At 41.7% G+C, this 21635-nt stretch overlaps 1 protein-coding gene across 5 annotated transcripts in view; it reads right to left on the reverse strand.

Moving 5' to 3' along the window:
- The window catches only part of NKAIN4 (sodium/potassium transporting ATPase interacting 4), a 91899-nt gene that overhangs the window by 19688 nt on the left and 50576 nt on the right, over positions 1–21635 (reverse strand). For all 5 annotated transcript variants that reach the window (XR_486207.3, XM_007668737.3, XM_007668736.3 and 2 more), the window contains one exon: positions 10285–10482. Coding sequence is in view for 4 of the 5 variants with exons in the window: in XM_007668737.3 (XP_007666927.1) it covers positions 10285–10482 (198 nt within the window). In the remaining variant the exon portion in view is untranslated. The remainder of the gene's footprint in view (positions 1–10284; positions 10483–21635) is intronic.

Here is a 21635-nt window from a genome sequence, read left to right on the forward strand (position 1 = left end):
CTGGGGGTTGAATGAAAGCAGGCATTGCCACTCTTCCTGTTTTTTTTGAAAAAACTAGAATGAGGGAAACCAGAATTAGAGAGTTCACCTAGGCTATAGTTACTTTGAAAAATAGCCTTGAAAATGTATGCAAATGAGATGAGCCCAAGTAAAATTTGAGATTTGGAGACATGACAGTGAAGCACCCAGGCCTGTCAAGATACCAACACAAAGTTAAATGGGATTTAACAATGTACCATTAGCTTTGCTGGTGGGAAAAAGGCCTGGAATATTGGGAATGCTAAGGTGCCTAGAGAGGTTAGTAACAATCTCTAAGGTCTTAACTCCCTTTTCTGCTTAGGATGCAGTTATTAACAGAGAGTGCCCAACACATGTCAATCACGGGACACCCCCTCTCCCACGCCGCAACTTAACATCTGCTGTCAAACTTTCCCTTCCTGTCTTCCTGGGAACCTTCCAAGCTGTCATTTGGAATGGATTCATCAAACAGGCCAGCTCAGAGTTTCCCCTGATGAAAGATTTCCAACCTTTGCCACCCAAAAATTATACAAGAAAATGACATCCTTGGCCTTGCTTTCCACCTGAGGCCCTCTAGAAAATGGCATGTCAGATATTTAAAAGGAACCACCATTGAGGGCTGGTAGCAGTCTTTGTGGAATGCAAGGTGACTTTAGTCTTTGGCTATAAGAAAATCAGAAGGCTTTTTTTGGTTTTGTTTTTTTTTCTGTCCAGGACAAAATTCAGGACAGTGAGTCTAGAACATAAAGTGCTCAATTTATTGTCAGAAATTCTAGCCTTTCCCTCACTTTCATCATTTGTCAACCCCTCTGTTAACTTCACAGAAATATTTTGAAAGAAAACAAGGATAAGAATGTAGTTATAAGCTCTTTGTGGACCAGGAATATGTCATTTCTTAAGTGCTTAGTACATGCAAGCGCTTAGTACGGTGCTTTGCACACAGAAAGCACTCAATAAATACGATAGAATGATTTTCTTTATTTTGTAGTACAGAGAAATAGCGTGGCTTAGTGGATAGGGCACAGGCCCAGGAATCAGAAGGACCTGGGTTCTAATCCCCGATCTGCCACGTCTGCAGTGTGACCTTGGGCAAGTCACTTAACTTCTCTGGGCTTCAGTTACCTCATCTGTCAAATGGGGATTAAGACAGTGAGCCCCTTGTGGGATAGAGACTGTGTCCAACCTGATTAAAGTATATCTACCCCAGAGCTTAGAACAGTGTCTGACACATAGTAAGTGCTTAATGAGTGCAATAATTAATTAATTATTGTATATCCCAGGCAACTAGTATATTGCGCTGCAACAAGTGAGCCCTCAATACATCATACATACATACATATTACTATCACTACTGGGTTAGATGAATGTTTTATCCAGTTTAGGACTCTGGGTTTAGCAGTGGCAATAGGATGCCTGTGTACCTGAAGCCCCTTGTGGGCTGGGATCATGTCTACCAGCTCTGTTGTACTTTCCCAAGTGCTATTTGTGGAATTCATAAATGTTCTTCTGTCAACAACTGTCTATCTGAATATAGCACAGTGTGGTTTTTATAGATGTACTTGGTGGTGGACATGCTGAATGAGCTGCAAGGTAAGTTTTCATGAAAAGGAAGTTCTCTGGATACACAATCGGCACATTATAGCATAATTATATTTTAATGAAAATGAAAATAATTGTCATTTTTCTTAAACACTTACAGTATGATAAGCACTATACTGAGCACTAGGATAGATACAAGATAATTAGGTCAGACACAGTCCCTCTCCCACACAGCGCTCACGGTCCAAGTGGGAGGGAGAACAGGTAATGATTCCCCATTTTACAGATGAGGAGACTGAGGCAAAGAGAAGTTAACTTACTTGACCAAGATCACAGGGCAAGCAAGTTCTGGATCCTGTCCTAGATCCAGGTCTCTGGACTCCCAGACCCATGCTTTCTCCACTAGGCCAAGCTCCTTCTTTATTTTGATAAGTTCAAATACATGATTAAATATCATAATAGGGAAGTACTCTCTTAAATACAAGCAAGAATTTTCTAAAAGATCTTGTAACAATACTGTGTAGCCTTCCCTTTTATGGTACTAGACCTGCAAGAAAAAAGGAATTACAATTCAATCTGTGTCTTGCTTTCAGGGCAGATTAGTCCCAGTCACTCTGTTGGGAAGAGGGGAGGGGCTGTCTACTTTATCTTCTGTCAAAATAGGTTTTGTTACAGGTGACTGTCAATCCCATCATGCCATTCAGGTTGTCAGTATTTCAGACAAGCAGTCTTTTTTGTTGTTGCTATTGATCTTGTCTCCTTAAGAACTGGAAAGTGGTTGGGAGGTGGGGGAAGAAGAGGATATAGTAAAAGAATGTGACCTAGTTCCATCCTGCCAGTCAAGACTTCATGGAAATGGGTACTAAAACCTCATTAGGGAAATAAAATCTAGAGAGTTCAAATAATCAAAGGTTAGTGTTTTCTGTTTTTATTTTAAATGTCTATCAGTGACATTCTAAAGACAACAAATTCATAACAGTCTTCCAACTATTATGACCCTGCATGATGGTTATTCTCAAGAGAAAACTATATGCAGAGTGTAAGAGCAAGAAAGCACAGCGGTGAAAATGGGGTTGGTTGTTGATTATTTCTAATAAGAACTTTAATTGTCCTTGAGGCAGAAGTGTCTAAATTGTGAGGTTATATATCGGTATACATATATACACATATGCCCTTCCTTTTTTAATATGAGCTATTGAGAATGAGGTTTTTGGCAGAGTATGTTGGAATACGACTGATCACATCAATGTGTGGCCATCAGAGGCTCTGTTTTTCTCATTGTGTGCATAAAGACAGTTCTTTGCCAATAATAATTATAGCATTTGTTAAGCACTTACTCTGTTCCAAGGATATACTAAGGGCTGGGGTGGATACAAGATAATCAGCCTGGACACAGTCCCTGTCTCACATGGGACTCATAGTCTAAGAAGGAGATTGAACAGGTATTTAATCCCCCTTTTACAGACAGTGTACTTCATTCACTGATTCATAAAACTGGGAATCAAAGGATTACAGCCTTTATTCATAATGCTTGGCACCCTTTCTAACTCTGCATCAGTCTCACACTTCATCTGGAGGCTTTACTCAAAAAGAGCCATTGCAGTCTTGATGACTACACATCAGGCTGTTTTTGCCCCCTGCTGCTGCCATTCAGCAGCCCCCAGCTACACTGCAGTGTTTGAGGTTGGGCTTTGCTGCATCTTCAAAAAAATTAAAAGGAGACAATCATTTTGTCTGTAATCTGCCTGTAGTTCATTTAAAGTCAAAACACATATTGCAATGGAGCAAAACACGGAAAAGCTACTATTCCAGATGAGCATGTCTAGGTGAAGTCTAACCAGCAGGGTTTTTTTTGTTTTGTTTGGTTTTTGTTTTTTCCAAGCTGGGAAAGCCTAGCAAGAAAGCAGGGACTGAGGTAGGCATTGGGGAAAGGGAAGAGGAGATGTGGGGGCTTTATGGATATTGTGACATTAAATCAACAGCATGAAATTCTGTGCCAACCTGCAAATCAGCATGTGGTTATTATATCAATATCTTTTGTAGTGAGACTGCAACACTGGACAGAGCCAGGTCCCCTCAACTCCCAAGCACTGAAGCAGGTACTTGGGAATGGATGAAAGATTAAGGAAACTAATTCAGTTTCCTTCCTGGGCCTGAAGATTCTGGCCACTGGGCTTCATCCAACAACTAGCTCTGCATTAAAAAAAAAATTAAAATCCCCAAACCAAGCCAAAGAATCCCTTTCTTGTTTATTATGTGTGCCCTGGAATTTGTAAGGTTGAAATTCCTCCCACAATCCTTGTGATGTTACATTTCCCTTCTCATTCATGAAAATCAAATGGCTGATGACTGATGGCAAGCTACAGATGTGTAAAAACAAAACATGGCAGCTGCATCAGAATCATTTTTTTTTCTTTCAAAGACTTATCCATAAAAAAAAACTACCGTAAAGGAAGGCAGAATAAAAGACAGCCGGCTGCTGGCTGAGAAGTAGTCACACTGAGCAGCAGCACCAGTGGAAGTGTTCAAGACAATGAGCTATTTGTTTCAGTTAATTTCACATGCAAATGAGAAGCAGTGAATTCACTGAAATGTTCAGGACTCGAGATCACTGCAGCATTATTAAGAAAAAAGAAGTATAAAGAAGATAACTCCATTGGTGCAATAATAGACAGAAATGCTTAGTGTAAATTGTAAGAATGTATTTTAGTCCAGTGGAAGGAAGCAAGAGAGTGGCTCATCTTCTTATTTCCCACCCCACATCTCAGTTCCATTTATTCTTGCACCTAAACCCTCAAAAACAAATGCTACCATATCAAATTAGGTTTGTCCAAACCTAGGAATGCGGGCCAAATAAACATTCAGGCTAAAAATTCTACCTTATTAAAAACCAATCCCTGCCTTTGGCCACATCGAAATCATATTCAGTGAGGAAGTCTTGATTCTGGGTTGGAATTTAGGAAGCCTGTATTTGACTACAGACTTGGAGAGAAATTTTCCCAACACGGAGATTTCCCACCAGAATTGTGTTCCCTTGAGTGAATTTCAAATCACTGTAGTGATGATGGCATCATGGCAGGCATTGGGGATGAACTGGGGAAACTCCTGGGAGTCCAGAGAGAAGAAGCAGGGACTGGTGATTAGTGAGCACTTTGCCCAGTGGCTCAAACTGTGATGCTGAACTGAAACTGTTTCTTCTTGTCTCTTGCTGTAGATACTGCTGCTGCCCATTTCTCTAGGGCACCAGCCAGTCAGTCTGTCTCTTAATCTCCCTTCCCCATTCCCTCATGTTTTCTCTCTTCCGCTCTCTCTTTTCCATCCCTCTTCTTGCCTTCCTTCTCCTCTTCTCCCACTCCCTTTATGTGAGTCTAAGACAGGAGCATATATGATGAGGGTCTGAGATGGGGGTGTATAAAAGGAGGGTATGTGTGGTGGGATACTTCAGGTGTGAAATTTTGACTACCAAGCAATCAGTTATTTATTGAGCACTTACTGTGTGCAGCGCAGTGTACTAAATGCTTTGGGAGAATATGATATCACAATATAACAGAGTTGGTAGACACATTCCCTGTCCACAATGAGCTTACAGTCTAGAGGGGGATACCGGTAGACACATTCCCTGCCCACAATGAGCTTACAGTCTAGAGGGGGATACAGACATTAATATAAGTAAATTAAAGATATGGACATAATACTAATGATGATGTTGGTATTTGTTAAGCGCTTACTATGTGCAGAGCACTGTTCTAAGCTCTGGGGTAAACACAGGGGAATCAGGTTGTCCCACGTGGGGCTCACAGTCTTAATCCCCATTTTACAGATGAGGGAACTGAGGCAAGAGAAGTTAAGTGATTTGCCCACAGTCACACAGCTGACAAGTGGCAGAGCTGGGATTCGAACTCATGAGCCCTGACTCCAAAGCCCGTGCTCTTTCCACTGCGCCACGCTGTCTGTCCAATAATAATTGTATTAAGCACTTACTCTGTGCCAGGCACTGTTTAAAGCACTGGGGTGAATACAAGCAACTAAAGTTGAACACAGTCCCAGTCCCACATGGGGCTCACGGTCTCAATCCCCATTTTACAGATGAGGTCACTGAGGCCCAGCGAACTAAAGTGACTTGCCCAAGGTCACACAGCAGACATGTGGCGGAGCCGGGATTAGAGCCCATGACCTTCTGACTCCCAGACCCTTGCTCTAGCCACTATATCATGCTGTTTCTCTAAAGGTGCTGAGGAACTAGGGTGGGGAGGGTGAATAAAGGGAGTAAATTAAGGTGACATAGAAGGGAGTGGGAGAAGAGGAATTAGAAGCTTAGTCAAGGAAGTCCTCTTGGAGGAGATGTGCCTTCAATAAGGTTTTGAAGGTAGGGAGAGTAATTTTCTGTCAGAAATGAAGAGGGAGGACATTCCAGGCCAGAGGTAGGACAAGGGCAAGAGGTCGGCAGTACAGTGAGTAGACTAAACAGATACAGTTTCTAAAAACAGTTATAAATGAAAAATATCTGTTCCTCAATTTCCTAATTTTGGATACTATAAGGATAAATCATCAGTCTAGCTCCAAGGCTTCCTTTTTTCCAGGGTTATAAACTGGATGACCTTGTGAGAACACCTCCCTTCCCCACCCAGTGGGGCTGAGACTGCCTTTCCCTCCCTTGTGCCATTTGGCGGCCTCCACCCAATACGGAAACACAGTCTGGTCGCCTGACCTCCCGGAACAGGTTCCAGAATCCTCTGGGGCCCACAGAAGAGAAAATCCACAACTTCCCACAGCTTTGTGTCTCCTGACGCAGCAGCTCTGTTAGCAGGGGCAGAGGCAGGGTACCCTGGCAGGGACAGAGTGAACTCTGGGTGTGCTCATTCTAGGCTCCCCTTGTCCCCTGGGAGAATAGGGGCAGGGTTAGGATGGCCTAATGGTCCTTTATCCCTTCAACATTTCAATACTGACTTACTCTACAATTTCCCATATCCCTAATTTATTTAAATGACTGCCTCCCCCTGTAGACTGTAAACTCCTTGTGGGCAGGGATCACACTTACCAACTCTATTATATGGTACTTTTCCAAGCGCTTAGTATGGTGCTCTGCACACAGTAAGCATTTAATAAATACCATTGATTGATTGCCATTTAAAAGTCCTCAGACTGTTGATTTCTGGGTGAAAATGTGGCCAAGAGGACCGGGTGGGGAAGACAGAGCACAATCCCATTACTGGATCAGACCAATTGTCCATCCAGTCCAGTACTCTGTCTCCAATACTGGCAACAGGATCCTTGGAGGAACAAGATTGCTCTCCTTGTCATCCATCATAATGACTAAGTATAAACTATGTAACATCCCTAATTTCCTCCTCTTCGTTCTTCACCTGACCCAGTAGTGCTGTGCTGATGCGATGGAAGGTGTGAAATCAGATTCCACAGTAATTCTGGTATTGGAGATGGGAGCTACGATATATAAACAACTATTTGATGGAGACAGGATCAAGTGACCCTCCATTTATTTTCTCCTAGCCCAGGTATTTATTCTCCCACTGACTGCTGACATTTATTGAGTGTGTGTTTATTCCTCCCCCATGAACAGGAGCACCTTGGAATTCCTTTACCTTGAAATGCCTTTCCTTTCCCTCTCTCTCCCTCCTCCCTCCCCATACCCACGTCTAGAACTTTGAATTCCTTGGAGAAAGGTACTATAGAAATACATCCAAGCATTACTGGTCTTGATCTTAGATCTCTATTATCCGACAGCCTCATCTGGTAATGCTAAAGGACATTTTCATTGTCTTCGACTACTTTCAAGGAGGCAAGAAGATCGCTTCAACCCTCTCCCTTCCCCTGCAACTTTTGCTGCTTAAATTTAATTTGCTCTTTCATTACTCTTGGAAGTATAACAAGAACTGCTAGGAAAAACGAATTGACTGGGGCATGTAAAGAAAACCATCTCCTTTGCACCTATGACTTGATTTGCTATTAATGCAGCACCCATTTTCTGCAGATAAATCTTGCCTCAGGTATTATATTTAGATTTCCCAGTCCCAGGAGCTCCTGATAGGCGGCCAGCCTGTACACAGAGTGAAAATAACCCCCCTGGTGAAAGACCAGACTACTTTAATTCCTCTCTGGTCCTGACATCCAATCCCCCCTGCACACTATGACCTTGCTGAGTTTATCCTTGTTCTCCATGCATGCCAGAAGGAATCTGAAAACATAATGCCCTCTACAAGCTGCTTTTTATGGTATTTGTTAAGCACTGATCGTATTTGTTAAGCACTGACTATGTGCCAGGCACTCTACTAAGCACAGGGGTAGATACAAGGATATCAAATTGGACACAGTCTCCTATCCCACAGGGGGCTCACAGTCTTAATCCCCATTTTACAGATAATATGTAAATTTTACAGACATATGTAAATTATGTAATAATGTCGGTACTTGTTAAGCGCTTACTATGTGCCGAGCACTGTTCTAAGCGCTGGGGTAGACACAGGGGAATCAGGTTGTCCCACGTGGGGCTCACAGTCTTAATCCCCAATTTACAGATGAGGTAACTGAGGCACCGAGAAGTGAAGTGACTTGCCCAAAGTCACACAGCTGACAAGTGGCAGAGCTGGGATTCGAACCCATGACCTCTGACTCCAAAGCCCGTGCTCTTTCTACTGAGCCACGCTGCTTCTCATCTGTTACAGATGAAGTAACAGGGCACAGAGAAGTGGAGGGACTTGCCTAAGGTCATACAGAAAGTGGTGGAGAGAGGATTAGAATCCAGGTCCTTTTGACTCCCAGTCTCGTGCTCTATCCCTTAGGCCATGCTGCTCCTCCATGGGATAGGAGATTTACCAAATCTGTTGTATTCCCCCAAGTGTTTAGTATAGTGCTCTGCACATAGTAAGTGCTCAATAAATTTTAATTGACTGAGATGATTGCTTAATTTGTCATTTGTGCTTAATATGTGACAAGAGATGCTAGAGTCTGGAGCCTTTAGGCTAGGTAATCACAGCCCTAACCCTACTGGGCTTGGCAATTCATTATTGTCAATGATAATAATAACACCATCATGAATTTGAAGGCCTCCAGATTGAAGTATAAAATTGCAAAGTCACGAGGCTTGGCAGAATTCATGGCAAATAAAATGCTGCATGAACAAGAGTGTTTCAGAAAGAAAGAACTTATTCCAGTGTCCTAAGGAAATGCCAGGAGAAGACAGAGGAAATTTCTCTTGATAAACACCTGACTGATTTGGGACCTAGGCCCCTCCAACTTCCTTCCACCATACTACCTATGAAGCTACACTACAAGCCCAATCATATTTCTGGCCCTTCTTCCCAAAGCTAGGTAGCTAGGATGGCAGATTTGTCTTCTCTGAAACCTGTTAATAGCCCTTCCTTGTAGAATTGACTTCAACTCTACTGAACACAAAAACAAAAATGAAAACACAAACTATAATATGGCTATCTCAAAAAGTGATCAATATATACACTATGTATTAGGGTTAAATGTTAAAGTAGTTATTCATACTGTACATATGTTCTGCCTCTTGTGTTGCATTCATTCTTGAAGGGCTGAAAATGTTTTGAGTAGAGGGATTATATAGTTCCTCGCATATTAAGTAAAAATAGAGTTTCTCTACCAAGCAGAACTATCAGAGGACAATCAGGAGAAAGCAACATGACAAATAACCTAAGGGAGTTTTTTTTTTTTCTCTTGATCTGAACTGAGAAATTTGTGTAGCATCACAGTGTACTTGATACCACTTTAGGGCTTAGGTGTGTATCAAGGAACATGGTCCCTAATTCTTCCCATCACATCATGATACCTGGCCAATTTCAGATCCCATCTCTGCCTTAATTCTACAGTTGGAAAACCACTGGGCAATATCAACTTGCCCTTCAGCCAATTCCCCAAAGTTAGGACAGGGACTGTACTTAAACTCAAAGAATTGCTCCAGATTAAACAGAGGTGTTATACTGATTGGAGCAGAGGCTGGGACTGACATTGGAATTCTGCGGCAGGGGAGTGATTAGCAATCACTTAAGGACTTGGGTGCTCACTCCCCAACATGCCCTCTACTTTTGTAAATATTTTTAAACTCTGATGCTTCCCCCTGCCTTTAAATTATTTTAGTGTTGGTCTCCCCCACTAGATTGTAAGATTCTTGAGGACAGGGGTCTACAAGTCCTTAATATAGTGGTCTGCATAGAGTATGCTCAGTAAATAAGCTTGATTGATTTCGGGGAGGGGAATGAACTGATCCGGCATCACTGAATTCACATTTGAACCATCAACAACTGAACATTAGGCTACTATTATTAACGTGTAATAGATGTTTACTCTTCAATTATTTTTATACTGTTTACCCCGAATTTTCAGGTCATTTCTATATAACTAGGACCTGCTTAGGAAAGAATATCAAAATTAGCCTGAAGAGAAGATTGCCTGAAAGGTACTTAGGGAGCTTTGTGTTCAGAGAGAGTTACATAGAGAAGTTTCATGGAATTTTTAACTCATTGTAAATGGAGAAATTGACTCGCAACTACTTTTGTTGAACCTTCTCCTGTCTCCTAACTCCCTCCTCTTGTCACTTTCCAAAATCAGTGAGATTAAACAGCCCTTTAGCTTTTCAAGACAATCACTAAGCCTCCGTCACTGTGGAGCTCTCAAATTTCTTTGAGGGATGAGAGAAAATCTGAAACACTTGCCTGTCCCTAGGAGCTTAACAACATCATCCATACTCACCGCCACCAAGATCTGGACTGAGCTGTGCATGACCTCAATGTATCGATACTCCAGCGCACAACCAATCACGGAGACATAGGACTGACTGTCTAAGTCCTTGATTCCAGCCATGGGTGTCTCCTTACGCACACAGCCAGGACCATTTTCACTCCACCAAGACTGGTGCTGGGAGATGTTAAAGGTCAGAAGTTCACTGTCCTAGAAGACAAATGAGAAGGAAGTGAAGTTTGGTTTAAGTAGTTTCTCACTTAAGCTTCAATTACACACAAAACTTCGTTCAGAATACCAAATTCATCATATTTCCTCTCTAATGGACCTCAACTCTTAGCACTTCATCTTTGAACTACTAATACCCTCCCATATCCTGGGGCCATTCCCATCATTTAAAATTCATTCTGTTCCAAGTACATTGTGACTACTGAGAAATCTCTACACAATAGTCCTTTTAAGACAGATAAGGATCCTCAACTCTAAATTTACACCAAAATTAATCTCTGCACTTCCTAATTATGCAATTTCATTTTTTTCCCACTCCTCCCTATTATGTACCTAAGAAATGCCCCACTTTTGTTGTTTCCTAGGATATTTGAATATAAAAATAGAAGATTATGCAACCAAGGATCAGATCAATGTTTCTTCATTCCAGGATGTTGTATTTGACAGTGGCACCAAAGGATACTTTGGGGGACAATGTGATGGCTGCCCTTTTGACATCTACATTCACACTTATGGCATTTTGGGGTCTCATATTGACCTCTATGCCTATTAACTTCTTGGGTCAAATTTCCCTGAAGAACTGACCTTCACCATAATCGCTATCTGATTAATGCACAATCCCTCAAGTGTTCTAGGACACAGCTACTTTTTTTTTTCTTTCTAAGGTTTTCAGTGCTAATAATCTTAATTAAATAGTTCTGTGTATCACTAGGACATCATAATAATGTTGGCATTTGTTAAGCGCTTACTATGTGCAGAGCACTATTCTAAGCGCTGGGGGAGATACAGGGTAATCAGGTCGTCCCCCCTGAGGCTCACAGTTAATCCCCATTTACAGATGAGGTAACTGAGGCACAGAGAAGTTAAGTGACTTGCCCACAGTCATACAGCTGACAAGTAGCAGAGCCGGGAGTTGAACCCGTGACCTTTGACTCCGAAGCCCAGGCTCTTTCCACTGAGCCACGCTGCTTCCCCTGAGCCACGCTGCTTCCCCGGCTCAAGCAGTTCAGGGACTAAGCCCCCCTTTCCCTCAGCTCTTCCCCCTCACCTCGCATCACCTCGAATCACTCCCTTTGCTCTATCCCCCTCTTCCGGTCCCTCAGCACTTATGTACATATGAATATATCTATAATTCAATTCATTTATATTGATACCTGTTTACTTGTTTTGATGTGTATATATCTATAATTCTATTTATATTGATACCTGTTTACTTGTTCTGATGTCTGTCTCCCCCTTCTAGACTATAAGCCCTGTGTGGGCAGGGATTGTCTCTCTTTATTGCTGAATTGTACTTTCCAAGAGCTTAGTACAGTGCTCTGCATACAGTAAGCACTCAATAAATATGATTGAATGAATACATGAATTTTCCCAAGCAGCAAAAGGGTGCATTTCTCAGGATGCTAATACACTTACTTTGACAAGGGGAAAATGATTCCCTAGTTGTGCCCCATTTCCCTGAGGTTTGTTTTCTAGTCAAAATTTGAATTTGTAGTCCACTTGCTTTCCCCGAAATGTCAACCCTTTACACCCACTCACATTCTTTGCTTTGTTATATAAGGTTTACATCTCATTTTCAGAACAGTGCAGATACTTATCCAAATTTCTCTCCACATATGAGCTATTATTTGGCTGCATCCCTTCATGCAACCTTACTGAAAAACTGGGAGTGTATGATCTTGACCACACTACGAGAGTGAGAAGCAGCATGGTCTAGTGGAAAGCACATGGGTCTATGAGTCAGGGGACCTGTGTTCTAATCTCAGCTTCCCATTTTTTTATAGTATTTATTAAGCACTTACTATGTGCCAGGCACTGTACCGGTGCTGGGGTAGATACAAGAACATCAGATTGGACACAGTCCGTGTCCCATGTGGGGTCCACAATCTTAATCCCCCCTTTTACAGATGAGGTAACTGAGGCCTAGAAAAGTTAAGTGACTTACCCAAGGCCATACAGCAAAGTGTGATTAGAACCCAGGTCCTTCTGACTCCCAGGGCTGTGCTGTATTCACTGGACCACTGTGCGGCCTTGGGCAAGACAATCAACTCCTCTGAGCCTCAGTTTCCTCATCTGTAAAATGAGGATTAAATATCTCTTTCCTCCTTATATTGAGAGACCCATGAGGGATGGGGACTGGGCTGATGATTAACAAATGCGTTATTATTATTAGCTCATAAATGACTAGAAGGGGCACTGGCAGAGGGCTTAGCATTTTATGGCTCAATTGCATCCTGGGACAATGACCCAAGTGGTATCCCTTAAGGATCAGGCCTGGGACCAGTTTTATTCAATATCTTTACTGATTTCTGGGCAAAGGAGCTGAAGCAAGGTATACTCATCAAATTTGCAGATGATACTAAATTGGGCAAAGTGGTTAACACTTTGGAAAGCAGAATAGAATTCAATGTGACTCAGACAAATTTGGAAAAATGGTTCTGCAAGCACAGGGTGAAATTCAATAGGGACATCTCAAGGTAGTATATTTATAAATGAAAGCAAATAAAACAAACATAGGATGTAGGAAGACTTTAGAGGCACAAATGTAGCGAAAAGAGATGTGGGGCCTTATTTGATTGGAAGCTATGAATTAGTGTTTAGTGCTTTATACCATTAGTAAAACTAACATAATACTGGCAAGTATGACATGAATGGGTTTGCATGCAAGCTTTCCACTGATTGTGTCCATTTTTGGCCTGAACTCTGAAACTGAAGAAAAAATAAAAACCACGGAGTCTCCAGAAAAAAGCAGTAGAAAGATTGAAAAGTAGATCTTCTGAAGAAAGGTTAAAGAAATTGAAGTAGTTTGGCTTGTAGAAGGAAGACTAAAAGATAATTTAAAACAAACACCAAAAAAATGTTAGATTGGGTCAGTCCTAAGGTTCAGTCAGCCAATTGTCTGTCCTGATAGTAATCTCTGAGACTAACTTGAAAGGAAAATTGCCATCTTTACATCTATCTTCTTGGTTAAATATATACCATCTAACATCCCTAACTTTGCCTACAGCTAACTCCTCATGGACCTATCATCCGTGTATCTTTCTGAACTTTTATAGTTGCAAAATAACTACATTCCACACAGTCTGTAGCTTAATGGGGCTCACCACCTAAGAGAAAGGGAGAGCGGGTGTCTTGTCTTCACTTTACAGAGCAGGAAACTGAGAAATTATGTGACTTGCCCCAGGCCACCCTGGAGGTCATTGTCTGATCTGGGAGTAAAACCTGGGCCTTCTTACTTTCAGTCTCAAGCTCCTTCCACTAGATAACCTAAACCTAACACGTGAATTTATCTAAATTCTTCTAAAATCTACTGATATTTTCTACTGTACAAAAAAATAAATCCATGCATCTGCAGCCTGCTGAGATAAGATGTGTTTACTTTGTCTAGAGACTACTACTTTTAAGTTTCAATGGATATCCCCTGGTCCTAGTGTTGTGGGATTTGGTTAATGACAATTCTGCTTTCATCCTGTCCTCACCTTTTATGATTTGATAGACTGCATTCAGGACCCTTCTAAGCTTTCACTCACCTTTCCCGACCAGAGGCCTAATCTTTTCAGTCTTGCCTAGTGTAGAAGCTGTTCTCTTCCCATTTCTTTAGATCTCTTGTCCATGTCTAACCTTTTATAGTAATGCTTTAACTTTTCTAAGATATAGTGGCGAGAATGCTACAATAGACTTACTGAGTGGTGTATTATGCCTTTTGTCACACTTCCTGATGGATGTCATGTCAATGACACTACTTTTAAGGATATGAAAGGCTATTTCTTGTGGTCCTATGCTGCTATGATTACTACAAATTAAGGGGATGATCTCATAGTGCCAATCTTCCAACTATATAATCATCTGTTACAGAATCTCAAATTTCATGAAAAGGCAGTGAAGACAAGGATTTAATGGGATTATTTACCCCACACTTTTCCTGATTCATGTAATTTATTCAGTTGTCCTCGAGTTTAGCTGTGGTTGCTAAAGCTAACAAAGAAATGAAGCATGGTGGGGTCTAGGGGAAGTATCATGCTATTATTGCCCTAGGCTCTAATTCCTTAACCAGACTCTCCATATCTGGGACCACTTGGGATCAACAGGAGCTATATCTCCCACCATCTATGGGTTCTTCTATAGTAAGAGTGGATGATGAGAAAACTGGGAACTCAATAATGAATGGAACAATTTGATCATGCACTCCTACCTTCTGTCCCAACTTTCATCCCAACTCCCGTCTCTTTCTATCTCCCACCACCACACCACTGGGGCCCCATTCCCATTTCTTTCCACTCACTTCAAACCTTGCAGGTCGAACATCTCTATTTATATTCCTCATTTCTCATTCCAGGTAAAAACAGAGAACAAGACTTGGTGTTCATAGTTCCCTGCCTTGAATATTCAGAAATGAATGCCTGTCAAACAGACCCTTTGAAATACAAGGTACTTATTGGCTACCTCCCATTATCCCACGCAGGTAATACTGAAATATAGCCTTCCCCTTTAACTCCTTCTACACCAACTAAAAGAATCATTCCAAATCACCAAAATCTTACGGGTCCTTTTGGCAATTTTGTTTCTATATATTCAGAAGATAAGAAATAAGAATCAAGAGAAGAAAAGAAAGGCATTCACATATATATAAATGTGTTTATATATATATAAAAATGTGTTTTATATATGTATACTCGTGTATATTCATGAGTTGGATAGTAGCAGATGGGGAAATAGCAAAAGAGCAAGCAAGGTTTCAGGAGAGAGTTGTAGATCCCAGTTGGCTGTGGAATATGAAATATTCCTACGATAATGAGTGATGGCTAGACTAATAATTCCCAGGAGGTAAGACTTGAGATTCTTGTAATACTTGAAATTGTTTCCTTGAGGAAACAGTGGTATATTTTATTGATATATATGAGAATTGAGATAGCTTAATCCTATTTGTCTCACAGTCTTTTCTCTAAGAAAGTACTGATATCACTGTCTTTAAAGTAATAGATGTCAATATCAAAGCATTACACTTGCTTTAATTTTATACCACTTAATTGTGAGAGAAAATATTTAAACTTGGCTTGTGCATTGGAAAGAAGTGAGGTGATGAAGGTGAAATAATGTTTTGTCAGGCTGTGATTTTTAACCCTCTCCTCTCTCCAAGTCTCTTTACCTCCTAAACCTTTACTTATCTTTTTATCCATGGGAGCTTTAGTCTCAGGGATTTGCTAAACTACCACTTCAATAGTAACAGAAAAGCTTGTTGCATCTTTCTTCCAGGTCATTTTACGATCTATTCATTCATTTTTTCTTCTACAGAAGCATCATGGCATAGGGGATAGAGCCCAGGTCTGGGAGTCAGAAGGCTATGAGATCTAATCATGGCTATGCCACTTTTCTGTTGAGTCGCCCTGGGCAAGTCACTTCTCTTCTCTGGGCCTCAGTTACCTCATCTCTAAAATGAGGATTGAGCCTGTGAGCCCGACGTGGGGCAGCCCATCCAACCTGATTTTCTTGTATCTACTTCAAAGCTTACTACAGTGCCTCACACATAGTAAGCATTTAAATACCATTATTATTATTATTATTATTAGTAAGTAGGGAGGGATTTCTATTATCCTAGAAAATGTGAGTGTAACCTAAAATCAGAAAAAAATGCTCTAGAGGTTTTCTACATTTAGAAACCATAATCTGTCCTTTATGGAATTGATACTGGGGGAATATTTTGGTGAGGACCTGGAGGTTACTATGCTCATCCCTTATTTCTGGATTTTCTGATATATTCCAATTTATTTGTATTTTGAAGGAGGATCAAAGCCCGTATGGGAGTTTCCATGATAATTATCATTGGCCCCACATCTCAGAGTTTAAAAAAAACTGGGCTAGGTCTAAAGGAAAGTAGTCTATAGGTAAGTTAGGGTTTATAATACAACCACAACACTATATTATGCTCCTCCAGCCTACTAAAACTCAGGCCATCTTTGATAGAATTGAAGGTTTGTGGAGAAAAGACTAGCTCACTGGTATGGTTTCTAAATCTATGCTCTGGCCTGAATAAACACAATAAGCAAGAGATCCTAAACTAAATATCAGGAGCCCAGAATATCAGTTACAAGCTTATAGGCTGGGGAGAGAAAACTGAGTTTGATTCCAAGTGTGTAGTCTTCACAGTCATCTCGGAACCATCTCTTCACCATCAGCCGTCATCAACAGTAACGAACCGTGCTGGTCACCTATCACTAAGTGCCTGAAATGATGGTTCCAAAATATGCCCAATTATCCCTAAATGAGAGGATTAGGTACTTGAAAATACCCACAGTACCCAAAGTCACATGCTCAAACAGGTTCACATCATTGAATGAACATTTCCCTAACTCCCTAATGATGTTCTAGCCAAAACATGCAGTGAAAATATGCATTCTGGCATAATGAGGTATACTTGGTATTAATTTACCTGTTCTTTATGAAAGCTATTCATTCAGTGCTGAAATATTCAGAGCTCTCCAGTCTTTCCTGAGTCATGGTATTGTGACTCAGTTTTTTAAAATGACTGATTGAACTCCACTAAACACTTTCAACGTAGGCTGAACATCTAGTAGCAAAATGAACAGCCATTTTGAATGTGGATACAGTAATGATAGTTTGAAAAGAAGCTTTGGTCAGCCATATGTTATGGTCCTTATTAAACACCCTTAGCTGAAGAACCCTGTGGAATATTAAATACAGGCTTCAAAATTCCCTGAAAATATTACTCTATCAATTTCCCTATATCCTTAAACCCTCCTTATCCCACGCACTGGACTCCAGTTCTGACCTTTTATTAAATACTCTGTGAGAATCATGTGGGAGGAGAGGTAAATAATTGGGAAATAGAGAGCTGCCAAGTGGCCAGCATAATTAGAGAACAGAAGGGACCTGTCTGCTATGTGTGGAGAGTGCATAGGGGGGAAGAGCTGCATGATGGCACCAGCTACAATGGAGATCGGTGGTGAAACATAAAAGACAGGGTAGGAAATTTTTTTCCCCAGCTGTTTTTCCTAGTGTTCCTGTGAACTCTTTATTTCATCTGACTTTGGCTCAGACTCATCGGGCAAGCAGGGAGTGGCACCCCTGTACTTGCTTTAAGCAAAGCCGGGATTTACAGCGCTCTCCAATAACTGGAAAGAATGGGTAGTCTCTCAGAGTGGGAATGATGGGTTATCTGAGCCAGCTATGTCCAACCTCTGCTAATATGTGGATATTTTTGGAAGAGCTAGTGGTGGGCTAATGTTTCTACCTAGAATCACCTCTGTTTCACAACTTTCCTCATCTGTGTCCTTTTCCAGAGAGTATCCTCTCTCCTGAATGATACCTTCTCGTTCTCAGACATCCATATCTCTCCACAGCATTCTCTTCTCATAAGCCCTCAAGAGATCTGGGTCTTTCCTTGAAATATTCCTTTTCCTGAAGCATCAACTCCCTTTCTCAGAATGCCACTGGTTCTTGTCACCCCAACGAATTCAAGGAACCTCCCATAGCTTTCCTTCCTTGCAGAGGAAGGGAATTAGGAGAAGGGCTTTTCACAGTTCCAAAAGGAGGGGGGTGAGCAGTGCTCTGACTTCCTAATAGTGATGTTGATAGGCATGAAAAAACACTCCGATCTCGCTAACAGGTCCACAATGTCATACACAAGGGTATTTTTAGTTAGAGCAGATCAGGCTCTCTTCCTTCATTCCCTAGTATAATAAACTGCACTCAGCATCACTCAAACATAGCATGAAAGCCTGGTGGTCTCAGAAGGTTTAGTCTATTAAGGGTCTGAATCTGAGAAATCACCAGAGACTGCTGCATTTCTTCACTTGCTGGCAACCCATTAAAACTCACTTTTGCATTAATGATAGAAAGCCACTAAAGAATCTACAGTACAGATCCTGAGGATATAGGTATATTCTGGACATCTTCAGATATAAAGGATAGTTACCTTTTTCCCCCTACACATAATAAGCTTCTCATTTTTATTGAGATATGATTGCATTTATTTTGTATCACCAGAGGATGAGTTGGCATATACATTTTAAAGGCTGTAAAATATTACAGGTGATGTCAGTTGTTTCTACAGTTTATTTGGAAGTAAAATGTTGTAGGTAATGAAGAGTTTGTTTCACATTAACTAGTGATTTACAGCAGCGTAAGGTTTGGCCCACATTACAGTATCATTCCCAGGACCTTGAGGGTATGCTTTCTAGAAAGGGATTTTTGCATCTAGAGAATGAGTGTACATTAAAAAGGCCCAGAGTTACTAGCAAATATGAAAGGCTAAAAAAGAGACTGGATAAATCAAATTCTGTCAGTTCTTTTTCCTCAGCATTGGTAGAATTCACCCCTTCCTCTCCATCCATTGAGCACCTTGTCTTATCCCAACTTGCCCTCCATGTCAACCACCTCACTGACTTGGCTTCCAGTTTCTCCCCTCTTCAATCTATACTTCCATCTACTACCCAGGTCATTTTTCTAATATATCTTTCTGTGTATATCACTTCAGTCCTCAAAAGCCTCCAGAGTTATCCATTCCTCTGCATACTGAATAGAAATTCCTGACTACCACGTTAGGCACTTAATCAGCTCTTTCCCCGTGCTTTTCCTCACCCTTCTCTCCTTATACCCCAATTCACCTGTATGTTTCTCTCAAACCAGCCTAATCACTTTGCCTTTTTGTCCCTCCTAGCACTGACCTCTTTCCCATGCTCTCTTCCCTGCCTGGAACTCCCTCCCACTTTACATCTAGCAGACTACTGCTTTTCCTATCTTCCAAGCCTTTCTGAAGTCATACATCTTCCAGGAGGCCTTCTCTAATTAATATTTCATCTCCATAGTCTATATCTCCCAAAGTGCCACTTCAACACTTATGCAACATCTAAGCAATCGGGTACTCACATGCACTCATAGCATTGATATGCATATTTTTGTTCTCTACTGTAATTTAGTTTAGTGTCTGTCTCATCAATCATATTTATTGAGCACTTTCTGTATGCAGAGCACTGTAATAATAAAAATAAGAGAATGATGGTATTTGTTAAGCGCTTACTATGTGCCAAGCACTGTTCTAAGCACTGGGGTAGATACAAGGTAAGCAGGTTGTCCCACATGGGGCTCATAGTTCTTAATCCCCATTTTACAGAGGAGGTGACTGAGGCACAGAGAAGTTAAGTGACTTGTCCAAGGTCACTCAGCAGACAAGTGGAGGAGCCGGGATTAAAACTCACTTCCTCAGACTCACAAGCCCGGGCTCTTGCCACTAGGCCACGCTGCTTCTCTACTAAGTGTACGAAGTGGTTAGGGTGGGCAGAGGCCTGACTACAGTTTAAGAGATAGGTTCTCTGCTCACAGCAAGCTGATAGTAAGCTCCTTGAAGGCAATCATCATGTCTAGAAATTCTATTGTATTCTTCCAAGCAGTAGCATAGTACTCTGCACACAGGAGGTAAAACTACTGATTGTTTGTTTAATCACTGACTTCCCCATAATATCAACTCTGAATATGGGGATTTTTGCAAATGATATCTATTCAGAGCCTTGGAAAGTTAGGATTAGACAGATGCGGCTGAGAATGACTACTCCAAGGAACTGTCATGATTCCAATCCTTGGAGGTCAGAGCAGGTTAAATGTTGTTAGTTAGGACAACCCCTCAAAACCTTTTGTGTTTTAGGAAGATAAAACTGAGGGCCTCTAAAGCCATAGGCTCATTCATTCATTCAGTTGTATTTATTAAGCACTTATTGTGTACAGAGCACTGTACTAAGCACTTGAAAGTACAATTCAGCAACAAAAAGAGACAATCCCTACACACAACAGGCTCACAGTCTAGAAGGGGAGAGACAGACAACAAAACAAGTGAAAAGGCATCAATAGCATCAATATAAATAAATAGAATTATATATATATATACATCAAAACAAGTAAACAGGCATTAATATAAATACATAGAAATATAGATATGTACATTTACACACAAGTGCTGTTGGGTGGAGAGGGGGTAGAGCAAAGGGAGCGAGTCGGGGTGATATGGGGGGGGGGGACTGAGGAAAAGGCCTCCTGGGGGAGATGAGACTTTAGTAGGGCTTTGAAGGGGGAAGTGTGATTGGAGGATTTGAGGAGGGAGGGCATTTCAGGCCAGGGGTAGGACATGGACCAGGGGTTGATGGCAGGACAGGCGGGAACGAGGCACAGTGAGTAAGTAATCATTTACTTCCTTTGGATTCTGGGTCTGGTAAGGTTCCAGCTGAAGTACTTGGATTCAGTTTGGATCTAGACTAACCTGGGGATTCTATGGGGAGTCTGGCCTGGTCCAGGAGACCACTGGACCTGAGGATTCATTCATTGATTCAATAGTATTTATTGAGCGTTTACTATGTGCAGAGCACTGTACTAAGCGCTTGGGATGAACAAGTCGGCAACAGATAGAGACAGTCCCTGCCGTTTGACGGGCTTACAGTCTAATCGGGGGAGACGGACAGACAAGAACAGTGGCAATAAATAGAGTCAGGGGGAAGAACATCTCGTAAAAACAATGGCAACTAAATAGAATCAAGGCGATGTACAATTCATTAACAAAATAAATAGGGTAACGAAAATATATACAGTCGAGCGGACGAGTACAGTGCTGTGGGGATGGGAAGGGAGAGGGGGAGGAGCAGAGCAAAAAGGGGAAAAAGAGGGTTTAGCTGCGGAGAGGTAAAGGGGGGATGGCAGAGGGAGTAGAGGGAGAAGAGGAGCTCAGTCTGGGAACGCCTCTTGGAGGAGGTGAGTTTTAAGTAGGGTTTTGAAGAGGGAAAGAGAATCAGTTTGGCGGAGGTGAGGAGGGAGGGCGTTCCAGGACCGCGGGAGGACGTGACCCAGGGGTCGACGGTGGGATAGGCGAGACCGAGGGACGGTGAGGAGGTGGGCGGCAGAGGAGCGGAGCGTGCGGGGTGGGTGGTAGAAAGAGAGAAGGGAGGAGAGGTAGGAAGAGGCAAGGTGATGGAGAGCCTTGAAGCCTAGAGTGAGGAGTTTTTGTTTGGAGCGGAGGTTGATAGGCAACCATCTCAGGGTCCACCCAGAACTCCTACTTATGGCTCCTCAGGTCTGAGGGTTCAAGTGAATTTGAGTCTCTCTTGGCCCACATTAAACCCCATGAAGAGGACTTT

The sequence above is a fragment of the Ornithorhynchus anatinus genome, chromosome 8, assembly GCF_004115215.2.
Source record: "Ornithorhynchus anatinus isolate Pmale09 chromosome 8, mOrnAna1.pri.v4, whole genome shotgun sequence".
In the NCBI taxonomy this organism is placed as follows: Eukaryota; Metazoa; Chordata; class Mammalia; order Monotremata; family Ornithorhynchidae; genus Ornithorhynchus; species Ornithorhynchus anatinus.